The sequence below is a fragment of the Tiliqua scincoides genome, chromosome 2 (genome assembly GCF_035046505.1).
Source record: "Tiliqua scincoides isolate rTilSci1 chromosome 2, rTilSci1.hap2, whole genome shotgun sequence".
NCBI lineage: Eukaryota > Metazoa > Chordata > Lepidosauria > Squamata > Scincidae > Tiliqua > Tiliqua scincoides.
The window spans coordinates 149,791,343-149,804,010 of record NC_089822.1 but is presented as its reverse complement, the minus strand read 5'-3'; the positions used below and the strand labels follow the sequence as shown (position 1 = coordinate 149,804,010).

General features: G+C 44.5%; 1 protein-coding gene across 7 annotated transcripts in view; it reads right to left on the bottom strand.

Annotated features, from left to right (window-relative positions):
• CEP131 (centrosomal protein 131) overlaps nt 1-12,668 on the bottom strand; it is a 55,156-nt gene that overhangs the window by 24,683 nt on the left and 17,805 nt on the right. For 4 of the 7 annotated variants that reach the window (XM_066614453.1, XM_066614457.1, XM_066614459.1 and 1 more), the window contains exons 9-17: nt 10,242-10,361; nt 9,914-10,082; nt 9,070-9,170; nt 8,648-8,830; nt 5,978-6,169; nt 5,442-5,579; nt 4,948-5,073; nt 4,511-4,627; nt 813-842 (exon numbers count right to left, since the gene is read on the bottom strand). In XM_066614453.1, coding sequence (XP_066470550.1) covers nt 813-842; nt 4,511-4,627; nt 4,948-5,073; nt 5,442-5,579; nt 5,978-6,169; nt 8,648-8,830; nt 9,070-9,170; nt 9,914-10,082; nt 10,242-10,361 — 1,176 coding nt within the window. The remainder of the gene's footprint in view (nt 1-812; nt 843-4,510; nt 4,628-4,947; nt 5,074-5,441; nt 5,580-5,977; nt 6,170-8,647; nt 8,831-9,069; nt 9,171-9,913; nt 10,083-10,241; nt 10,362-12,668) is intronic. The other 3 variants (XM_066614456.1, XM_066614460.1, XM_066614455.1) reach the window with 2 other exon arrangements.

Genomic DNA, 12,668 nt, shown 5'->3' with positions numbered 1-12,668 from the left:
ATTCTAGTGCTAGAATTTGTCATTTAATTCAGAATGAGATGCATGCCTTCTTAGACCTAAGGAAAATGGCAGGATGTTTCAAGGATACGGCACCACTTTTCCAAAAAGCTGCAGCCACATATGGCTCTTGCAAAGACACCATGAATAACCTTGCTTTGTTCTCTACTGAGGCTGAGACAGAGAGGGGTGTTTAACAGACTTGAAAGCAGTTTGAGAGAAGTTTTGCTTCCCTAGTGTACACAATACATATTTCTTTTATCCTATCCTATCATTTTATCCAAATCATTCAATCAGAGTTTTGAAACAATACAAACCCTATAAAACCTGTTAAATAGAGACAACAGCGGAATAAGCATACAGACTAGTAGCTATCCTTTATTTGAACCATGTTGCAACACTCTGAAAAACAGTAACTATTGTCCATCTCCAGCCCTGTCCAAGTCTATTCACCTAATGTTATTGATGGGTAGGATTTGAACCTGAGTTTATAAACTACACTACACTGATACAAGAGGATGTATGCGCAGGCAGTAAAGTGTACTAAAGTACTTGAGGAATATTGACTGAATTTGCTGCACAACCAACACCACCATAAGCTGCTCAATGGGAGCAGCAAGGATAGGAGTACTGAAAGCATGGCCTTATCAAGAAACAGCTCTTTGCACCAAGCTGCAATGCCTACCCTACCTATATCTCCGAGGAAGTAAAGTGCCTAAGGCTTGATATCACTGAACAAATGCAAGGTTGGCTGCACCTTAGAACTCAGCCAAACAACTGAAAGGTGAAGCAGAAGAGCATGCAAAGAAATTTACCTCACAGAGAGGGCCCAGAGTGCACCAGACCTAGAGAGAAAGAGGAAGATGTGAGAGACAGAGAGAAACAGAAAGATAAAGAGTGTTGAAAAACAGGTGCAAGATTGCAGGTGGAACAGAAAACAGGCTGACCTTAGCTCATGGAATGGATGGTGCTTCCAATGCATCCTGCCCCAGCAAGTGCTAAAGGCTGGAGAAGCTGGGCTACTGCATCTTTCAAAATAACTTCTCAAAGGAAAGTGAATTCAACCAACAATAAGCCTGCCTTTCATAGAAAAAACGTGCCAAAAAAAGGAAAACCAAGCAAAAAAGTCTCATGGGTTTGGAACTTGCAAGCTTGCCTAATGGGACATACCTCTGTGTCTGCAGTTTACCCTCTGTGGACAACTAAGCCAGAAAGACCATCCTAACTATCTCTAATCCAGGGGTCGGTGACCCGCAGCTCTGGAGCCGCATGCGGCTCTTTCAGCTGTCTGCTGCAGCTCCTCTGGGTGAAAGTGGCAAAGGGGGTGACAGGAGGCACCTGTGTTGGGAGGGCAGGCTGCTTCCCCCTGAGCTCACTGCCCTCCTCTCCCTTCACCCCCACCTGCCCAGCATTGGTTTCCCTTTTCAATTTTGCCCGCTCTGCAGGCTTAAGCTCCCTGTTTTTCCCTTCCCCAACACCCAGCAGGACGCCCTCCTCCTCAGCCCTTGCAGCCTTTCCCTGAGCAGGTCCCCATTCAGTGCAAGGAGAGGCTTTTCCTCCACAGCAGAGGAGACATCCTGTGTGTCTACCCAGTAGTAAGCCCCATTACAGGGGATGAGGCTTACTCCCAGGAAAGGGTGCCTGGGATGGCAGCCTTGGAGCCTGCTCCTATGTGTGTCTACTCAGTTGTAAGCCCCATTACAGGGGATGAAGCTTACTCCCAGGAAAGGGTGCCTGGGATGGCAGCCTTGGAGCCTGCTCAAGGCCAAGCGCAAGGACGGGTGAGTGGGAGCCTGCGCCTGGCAGGTCTGTTCAAGCCCCACTGTAGTCCCTAGGCTACTCCCAGGAAGGTGTGGAGGGCTGTAGCCTCAGCCCCCTCCTATGCAGGTCTACTCACAAGTAGTCAGTGAGGCTTCCCCCCAGGAAAGTGTGGAGAGGACTGCAACCTGAGAGCTCCAACCAACTTGTCTGCTCAGATGTCCCATTGTAGTCAATGGGGCTTACTCCCAGGATAGTGTGGAGAGAGTTGCAGCCTGAGTGAGGGAGGGCAGGCAGGCAGGCAGGGCAGAAGCTGGCCTGTGGCTGCCCCCCCCAGCTCTGGCTTCTTCTCTTCCCCACCTCTGGAGTCTGTGTCCTTTTTTGCCTTCCAGCAGGGTGCCTCTGGAATGTGGGGGGAGTTCTTTAGTAACCATGTAAGATAAGCAGATGTCATAACCGCCATATGTATTGGAATCCTGGAAGTTCTGGTGAGGAGGTAGATGTGGTGTCAGCAGTGGCCCCTTTAAGGGTAAGGCCTGGGCATCCAGCAGAGTGTGCTGCACAGCTGCAGCCACTTGAAGGTAATAGGGCTCTCAGGGATATAAGGAGCACCTGAGGCAGGAAGGGGGTGCAGGTTGGAGAGGAGACTGACTGGGCTTATTAACTTTGACTTGGCTACTCTGACTGATTTGACTGACTTACTTTGGAATCTGACCTTGGACTGTGACTTGGCTTATTGACTTTGGACTCTGCCCTGGATACTCTGACTGACTTTGTGACTAACAGACTGCTGGAGACACTGGAGTTTGGTGTGTGGCTGCTGTGCCCAAGACCTGCTGATGACCCAGGGTCTGCTGTAGTGGCGGGAGGCTGCTGGCAGGAGAGAGGACCTCTGCAGGTTGAACAGGCAAGCTACCCTGGAGGTGGGGTCCAGCAGGACTGCAGGGCAGAACCAGGGTCATTTGTTGGGGGAAAGAAGGGGAGCTAATTTGCTTAAAGTGGGCATAATTCTCCAGGCAGAGAATGGCCTCGGAATCAGGCAAAACACCATAGAAGACCAGGCATCTGAAAACACAGGACAAGAATGACAAAAACTAACTAAAAGCTACAAGAGGGGGCTACATTATAAAAATGGGACCTATAAGAGCATAAAGGTAAAAAAAAAACTATATGCAGTGCTATCTTCATTTTAGATGTCAAAAGGGTTTTGTGGCTCCCGAGGTTTTTTTTTCCTCCGGAAAACAGGTCCAAATGGCTCTTTAAGTGTTTAAGGTTGCCGACCCCTGCTCTAATCCAATAGTCAAGATGAAGCATGCAGTTTATACTCTCATCTCCAGTACCATGATGTATTTTTTTCCTAATTGCCGCAGACTTCCGTTCAACTAAGAGCTGATAAGGGGTGGGTTAATTCCGGCTGCTAATTTCAAAACTCTGAATGACTGCCTGCTTTTTCCAGATATTTAACTAAAATCAAGACAGCACCTGCATTGGGGGGGGTCTGTGTGTGTCTCGGTTCTGTGCCAACTGAATGGCTGCTCCTACGCAAGGATGTACAAAGAGGATAAGCAACTGGGGGAGGGGGACGATTCTGCAAGTCTTGCTAAGATAACCCCCTGGTTTGGGAATAGAAAGGCACCCCCTGCTTCACCACAAAACTTTACTCACATTGTAATAGTCAAATCAAAGTGAATTCATTTTACCCAGTATAGAAAACAATTTAACTTACATTAAGCACTGTGCTCTGTAACTAATTCCTACCCAATTTCATCCTGTATATGCAGGATATTTTATCTAAAGAAGAAAAGAGGATGGACTGCCATTTGGGCTCAGGCAGTGTCACTCCCTAAAGAGAAGTCATTTTAGTATAAATCCAGAGGTCCAGAAGGGATGGCTATGACCATTACATCTATCCTCTGGACACTGCAAGAACCAGAGAAATACACTTTGCAATTGCTGCTCCAAGCCCAGGATGTCTGGCTGAACAGATGCTTAAAAAGGGAGCTATACTCTACATACAGATTCCCATCATTGCAAGGATTGCCGCTTTACTTCAAAGTATATGAATATATGAAGCTGCCTTCTATTGAAATAGTCAATTGGTTCAGCTTGTTTGGTACTTTCTACACTGACTGGTATTGGCTTTCCAGGATCTCAGACAGGGGTCTCCCTATTTGGAACTTTCTCCATATAAAGCACATGTTTTACTACTGACCTATAGCCCCTAACCTAAGAGGATCCCCTTACATAGAAGAGGATGTCAGAAACCACTCTTTTGCTACAGCACTGGCAAAATGTAATTTCAAATACATTATGTAGAATGATGCAGGAGTTAGAAGCTGGACTATCTCTCAGAAGTAATCCAGGCAATTTAGTGCAGATCATCCAAAGTGCTAGAAAAGTGTTCCTTTGAGCTTAAGTTGAGATTCTTCCAGTCAGGTTTATTATGGTAGCACAGAAGGCCCTGCTCATAGTACAGCATGCAAAAAGAGATGGGCGATCACTATACAGGACCACTTGGTATGCAAAATACAACTTGCATATACATTACAAACAGTCTGAGCAGCTCCACAATACATCCCAGGCTGCTCTTACAGTTTCTGAATGACCAGAGTAGACTCTCTAGAAGGCACAAAAAATTATTTCCTGCCTGGGATACAAATGTGAACCATTCTAATTGTTCCAAGAAGCAATGCAGGCAATGACAGTATACATTTCCTTTATTCCTTCCCCCTTGGGATTAAAGTAATGTCCTCACCAACTCATGCTGCTCCTGCATCTGGCCAATTTTCTTTGTGTATTTTTGATCCACTTGCTTCAGTTCAGCTACCACTGCTTCGCATTTCTCACTGAGAATCTTCTTATCATCAATCAGCTGTACAGATAAATAAGCACAGGACAGTCAGAGTATATTCTAGCAATGTATCTAGTATAGTCGCGTGCTACCCTATGTCAAGGGTTCACCCCCTATAGACTGTCATCTTATTCATATGGCAAGTTAGACGCAATCCCCGTCACCATCCTAGGAAAGTCCTGCACCTTGAATTGGTATGCTAGGTGACTCAGATCACCTAATATGGACATGGCTGGAGTGCAAAGAACCCTAGAAAGCAGATTGCAAACAGAAGGGGAATGGGATAGGATAACCACTGTTTCAGGCCCCATCTGCCAAAGAAAGATGAGAGTGAGTGCTACCTGATCGATGAAGGCCAGGTGTCGCTGGATAGCTGCCTCATACTGCTCCCTTTGCAGTGCCAGCTGGCGGCTCAACTCCTTCTCTGTCTCTTTGACATGGCGCACAGTCAACTCCCGCTGCTGAGCCTGTCAGGGCAGGGGGCAGTAACCAGATACAGATAGTAACCAGACTCAGGACAATCGGAAGTTGGGCTGTGTAGAGTCATATTAAATCCCCCCAAAGCAGAGAGGGGATATAGAGGGGAACAAGACCACCACAGGTGTGCTAACCTTAAAATGGAGGGTCTTCCCATGCCAATAATCATGATTCAGTTTGGCTTCATAAATCAGATTACAAAAACCAGAGCTGCATCTTTTGGCTGCTCAAGATTTAAATTCATGCACCTTTCCACAATATACCCAAACCCTGGTTCTACCACACCTTGCTTGAAACACTGCCTCTGTCTTCTCTAGTACATGAAAACTTGCCTATAAATTAGGCTCTGATTACCTACCAGCGCTGTGTGTAGTAAGGTGATGGCTCTCTTCTTCTCTTCTACTTCTAGTTTCAGTCGCATGATTGAGCTGGTGACCTCTGTGGCAACCGCTGAGGCCTGTTCCAGGTGGGCTAGCTCTTCTTCTGACAAAAGCCCCTGACAGGTGGGGCAACCAGCAAGGGAACACGATTAGAATGATCCTCCCTCCCTCAGCAACTTGCCCTGAGATGAACATCTAGGCCTCTGAAGCTAAGAAAAACCTTTGTGATAGTTCCTTCAGAGAGTTTAAGCGCCCAAGGCTTTGTCCCTCCTATGAAATATCTTCCTAAGAGATTCAACCCACATTTTACTGGCTGCAAACCATCCTCATCATGCCCCAATACATATTCAAGTCTGACTTTCTTGGAAGTCTTACAATGAAAAGATTAGGTTGGGAGTCAATATAGTAGATATATTCAGCCTGTATTCCAGCATGAATTTATGAGCTGGCAAGTCCAATTCCTTCTGAAAGTTAACTGGATGCCCTGGGGTTCATCTCTCACAGTGTAGCTCACCTCTCGCTGCGAAGCAGAAGCAGCAGACCTGGGTCGTTCCTGCTCGGATTTCTCCATCTCATCCAGAAAGCTAATGATGCTCTGAAGTTTAGCTTCTGAGAGCAGTGTGCCTTCCTCAGGGATTCCTGGAGAGCAATTTAGTTTCCCAAACTTTTCCAGGTTGTCAGTAGTCAGAGAATTTGAGTCAACTTCCTGCATTAAGAAGAAAAACACTGGGTGCCGATGTGAGACTTGGACAATAGGGACAATACAGAATAAGAAGACTATCTAGAGACTGCAGGTAGATAAACATTAAATTGCTGTTGATAATGAATGTGCTCAAGAGATCACTTTTCTCAAGAAACTTAACCCCTAACCCAGTGTTTCACAAACTGCGGGTCAGGACCGACTAGCTGGGTCGCGAGTCAATTTCAGGTAGGTCCCCATTCATTTCAATACTTTATTTTTAATATATTAGACTTGATGCGATGTGATGGTATGTGACTGCATTGGGGAAATGTCACAGATTTGTACTTTTAACAGACTATGAAGATACTTTTAACAACGATAGGAAATGGGACTTTCTCCTGGGTAAGTGTGGGTAGGATTTCAGCCTCGAATTGTCAATAAGTCACCGGGCCCTGATGGCATCCACCCAAGAGTTAGTAAGGAATTGAAGAATGAAGTTGCTGATCTCTTGACTAAAATATGCAACTTGTCCCTCAAAACGGCCACAGTGCCAGAGGATTGGCAGATAGCAAATGTCACGCCAATCTTTAAAAAGGGAAAGAGGAGGGACCTGGGAAACTATAGGCCGATCAGCCTAACATCTATACCGGGTAAGATGGTGGAATGCCTCATCAAAGATAGAATCTCAAAACACATAGACGAACAGGACTTGCTGAGGGAGAATCAGCATGGCTTCTGTAAGGGTAAGTCTTGCCTCACAAACCTTTTAGAATGCTTTGAAAAGGTCAACAGGCATGTGGATGAGGGAGAACCTGTAGACATTATATATCTGGACTTTTAGAAGGTGTTCGACACGGTCCCTCACCAAAGGCTGCTGAAAAAACTCCACAGTCAGGGTATTAGAGGGCAGGTCCTCTCCTGGATTGAGACCTGGTTGAAGACCAGGAAACAGAGAGTGGGTGTCAATGGGCAATTTTCACAGTGGAGAGAGGTGAAAAGCAGTGTGCCCCAAGGATCTGTCCTGGGACCCCTGCTCTTCAACCTCTTCATAAATGACCTGGAGACAGGGGTGAGCAGTGAGGTGGCTACATTTGCAGACACCAAACTTTTCTGAGTGGTGAAGACCAGAAGTGATTGTGAGGAGCTCCAGAAGGATCTCTCCAAACTTGCAGAATGGGCAGCAAAATGGCAGATGTGTTTCAATGTCAATAAGTGTAAAGTCATACGCATTGGGGCAAAAAATCAAAACTTCACATATAGACTGATGGGTTCTGAGCTGTCTGTGTCAGATCAGGAGAGAGATCTTGGGGTGGTGGTGGACAGGTCGATGAAAGTGTCGACCCAATGTGCGGCGGCAGTAAAGAAGGCCAATGCTATGCTTGGGATCATTAGAAAAGGTATTGAGAACAAAATGGCTAATATAATGCCGTTGTACAAATCGATGGTAAGGCCACACTTGGGAGTATTGTGTCCAGTTCTGGTTGCCGCATCTCATAAAGGACATAGTGGAAGTGGAAAAGGTGCAAAAGAGAGCAACTAAGATGATTATTGGGTAGGGCACCTTCCTTATGAGGAAAGGCTACGGAGTTTGGGCCTCTTCAGCCTAGAAAAGAGATGCCTGAGGGGGGACATGATTGAGACATACAAGATTATGCATGGGAAGGATAGAGTGCTCTTTACACTCTCACATAACACCAGAACCAGGGGAAATCCACTAAAATTGAGTGTTGGGAGAGTTAGAACAGACAAAAGAAAATATTTCTTTACTCAGCGTGTGGTTGGTCTGTGAAACTCTTTGCCACAGGATGTGGTGATGGCGACTGGCCTGGATGCCTTTAAAAGGGGATTTGACAAGTTTCTGAAGGAAAAATCCATTACGGGTTACAAGCCATGATGTGTATATGCAACCTCCTGATTTTAGAAATGGGCTATGTCAGATGTAAGGGAGGGCACCAGGATGCAGGACTCTTGTTATCTGGTGTGCTCCCTGGGGCATTTGGTGGGGCCGTTGTGAGATACAGGAAACTGAACTAGATGGGCCTATGGCCTGATCCAGTGGAGTTGTTCTTATGTTCTTAAAATTTTCCTGCTTGATGTCACTTCCAGTCATGACATTACTTCTGGTGGATCCTGACAGATTCTCATTCTAAAAAGTGGGTCCCGGTGCTAAAGAAGTGAGAACCACTGCCCTAACCTACTCAAACTACAAATCAGATGGTGAAGTACCTTCAACTTTATTTCTTCTTAGGACTCCCCTAGATAAGCTTGTCAATTCATAAATTCATACGGAATCAGACTTTGGTCCACCTAGGTCAGCACTGTCAACACAGTTCGCCAGTGACTCCCCAGGATGTCAGACAGGAATTTTATCCCTGTCAGGAACTGAACCTGGGACCTTCTTCATGCAAAGCATGTGCTCTACCACTGAGCCATGATGCTTTCCCCCAATTCAGTGCAACTTCATGTGAGCATGGAAAAGGACCAATAAAAAAAGGCAGTTACCCCATCTATCCAAGCATATTTATCTTCCTTGCAGGGCTTTGGCTGTGGTAGCAACTCTGGCTCCTCCTCCAACAGCTTTAGGGTGTCCAGTAGCTCATTAAGGGTCACCTTGGACTGTGCCCTGCTGGCTTCAGTAATCATAGTCTCCAAGTCTTCGCTGGCTATTTTTCCAGAGCTGACATCCTACAGAACACCCATGTAGTGAAATGTTGCATAAAGGGTGATAAATAGACTGCATTGTAAATAGTCGAAGAAGCAACATTCATCTTTTATGGTTTGCTCAGTCATACTCGTATTTACCAACCAAACAGAACATTTCACTTATAAAGAAACTGGGAACTATGCAAATTGAAAAGTGAGAGAGTAAAAGAAAGAGAAAGTAGCTACATTCTCAGAAGTATGAGAAGATAGAATTTAAGTACCTGTGACTGCTCTTCAGGTAGTTTGTTTTGTCCCGAGAGAGAAAGACATGCCATGGCAGAGATTTCTTCTATATCTGTACCTGGCAAGTGAAAGTTGGCATCTGTAAAACCAAGCACGCACACGCACACCCCTAAACATATGCTATGGTGGATACAAAGCATCTACAAACATTTCAGGCTCATGTTTTATCAAGTGTACAATGACACTGAGAATTAGGGTTAGCAAATCTTCAAAATGTGCATGAAACTGGCTGCATTCCCCAGACTACTCACTGGTTTATATGGCTACATAATAAAGAAGAAAAGTGGGTGAGAGAGCAACACACTGGACTCTTACTTGACTATTTCATATAAAGGAGCTGGATGGCTGGAGGCAACTGTGCACTCTAGGGACAAAGGGAACTCCAAGCCACAACTTTAATGGAGATAGCAGCATACAGTTCAGCTGTGTTATCTCCATATTTTTTCTTTTCGAAAGTAATCTCCCCTGGCTTCCCCACAATCCAAAATCTGTAGCAACAAGTTTCTCACCATGGAATTGTGGGAATGCACCAGCTGCCTGTATCTTCCCTGTAACACTGCTTTCTTGTGCAATCTGGATTTCTCTGAGTGTACTCCTTGTCCTGTCAGCATCTCTGGCATGGTACTCTAAGCCTGTATCTCCTCTCTGCTTTTGACACCCTATAATCTGAATGATCAAACATTGTTTTGTAATTGTACCTGGTAACCTGACCCAACTGTTTTGTGTCTACAGGCTCCAGCAGGAGTGCACAGGCATTTGACTGGAGGAATGTTCAGGTGACATCTAAACCTACGAGTTTCACGATCTGCCAGTACTTCTCACCTGCATTGTTAGCTTTGATTATACTGTTGGCAGGGCTGGTATTCTTCACTGAGCCAGCCTTTCCAGGCTTTCTTCTACCCGATTTCTTGCTATCTTTCATCATTGCCATCTCCTCCTCGACCAAGCGCTGAGTAGCCAAGACTTTTTGGGCCCGTTTCTGCTGCAGCTCCTGGATCAAATGATGGTTAGTGCTCTATCTTGGTTGATTTACTCCTCAAACATGCAGGAGTGGTACACATACTTGATTCAATTTCTTAACAAGCAAAACCATTAATGAATTCATTTCCTTCAATACCCAAAGCTGGCAGTACTGGTACTGAGCCTTTACCTGGATAGCTGCTTTCCTGGCCAGGCGTGCCTTCTCCTCGCGAATCTTCCTCCTCTCTTCATTGCGTTTTCGTTGCAAATCTAAAATGTTGCCCTCCTCTGTGAGTTGCTGCTGCCTTTCCTTAAGGATTATCAACAAAGAAGATAATCAGTCCAAGTTAGCAGCACATTATTCCACTGTAGAAGACAACTTGCAGTCTTCTCAATTTCCTTGCTAAAATTGTTCCCTTGACCTCTAAAGAGAATCTAATCCACTGGGATGTTTTTATTAGTCTTTAAGATACTCTTAGTTATCTGCTGTCTTAGTCTAGAAAGACCAACAACGCATAAAAACAGATACAAATGCATTAGTTGCATCTTCTTGTATGTAAATAAATAATGAGAAATATTCTGATCGCATGCGAACCTTCAGATTGCATGCATTCCATATAATTACAGATATGGATTACATGATGTGGGGTCTGCTGCAATAAAGAACAAAGGAGAAAGGAATTTTAGCAGTCTTTTGCATGAAATTTCGCCAAACTGTTCTTGAGAGTCCATTCTCAACTTCGACAAAAACGTGTGAACATACAAGAACACTGCAGATTTTGGATTATGTTAAAAACTACAGGCCCAAAATCCATTTTCACATAAACAAAATAGTTGCAAAAGCCAAAATTGGTTGGGTCTCTGTGAAATACAGCTTTCATTTTTAAATAAAAAGGTTTTGGTTTTTATGGTGGAAAAGAAGAAAATATATGGACAACAGCTAGGAAAATCATTGGATCAATGAAACACTTAAGCATTATTAGCGTTGACAAGTTTACTTTTTCCTTTAGTCAATAGTAGCCAGACCATGACAAAGGTTAAGGTTAAAGCTGTCCATCACCCTACCTCAGCCTCAACATATATTTTTAGGCTTGAAAGACCCACTTCCATGTCCTGCAGAGGTTCCTTGCTCCATTCAACATAACCCCAGAATACACTGATAGACACTATACAGCATTCAGCCACTAGATGGGACTGCAAGTAACGTACAGGGGTATCCCAGTACCCACAGGGGATGCTTTCCGGCCCCTCCCCCACAGATACTGGAAACCATGGATGCAGGAAACCCCCCCCCACACTTCCCATGATCATTTAGTAATTTAAAAGCTTACCGTGTTGTTTTTTCTTCCTTAAACCAAGTGCTGTTAGACTACAGGCTTACAGCACTTTTCAAGCTGCCTCCAGGCAGCCAGAACACTAAAAAAAAACCTCAAAGGATGCCAACAGGAAGCAACATTAGCACTTCCTGTTGACCTCCTTCAAGTTTTTTCATGTTTTCTGGCTGCTGGGAAGACAGGAAGAAAAAAGAAAAAAATTGCATGGAAGTAAAAGAAAATTACTAAATGAGCGTGCAGGGGTGGTGGTTCCCTGTATCTGTTGATAAGTGAAACCACAGATACAGGATCCGTGGATACAGAGGCTCCTTGTAATGGAATGAAATTATTCCATTAGATTATATATTCAGCCTCATCTGCAGGACCTATCTGCAGAACCTGGAAGTGGGTCTTTCAAGTCTAAAATTAGATGCAGAGGCTAAGAAACAGCACGGTTTGGCCATGCAAAGGTATGAAAAGATATTTTGGCATGCTTTTTTGCTTTCAAACGGCTTTTGATGTGGACTCCAGTATCCACTAGCATCTGTGTTGAGTTAATTCCATGGATGCTGGACCTACGGATACAGCTGATCCACTGTATGCTCTCTGAAAACTAGATTATTGATAGAAACAAACAGTGCAAACTAAACAGATGCATAGACAGAAGTACTGTAAATCAGTGTTGGTGTTTGGGCTTCCTGGTGAAGAATTTGGATGTAGGACAACTTGTACAAGGTTATGCAGTCATGATGTTGCACAGTCCTAACATCTGGTTAACAAATAAGCCCTTTTGTTTAGTCTTGAAATAACCTCTCCAGCAAAAAGTTATTCCTTTTAAACAGCAAATGCCAGAGAGAACTGAAGGCAGTATTTTATAGGCAGACTATAAGATAGGTCAAAGAATGACCCACAGAAGCAACTTTTAACCACTGTGGCGGCACAGGATGGCCTGCAAGTGTGCTGTGGACATTTGGGAAAGGTAATTTATTAGTAGGGTCAGTGGGGGCTGTGAGCACCCTGCCAGCAGCATGATGTGCCTTGCCAATGGTAAAAAACTGATGGTGTGCCTTGACAATTTTAGCACTTTGTGTGCCATAAGATGAAAAAGATTGAAAATCACTGACCTAGAGAATATTGTCTGCTTTAAATACTACATTTTTATTTTGAGTTAGTTGCCTAGGGCTGTTCTATTCTCAGACCAGGAACACCTTTATAAATGAATAAATAAAAATGACTTAACTATAGGGAACCATTCTGGAAACCTATACCTGGCTTCTTTGCATCCTTGATTCTAGCAAAACGTA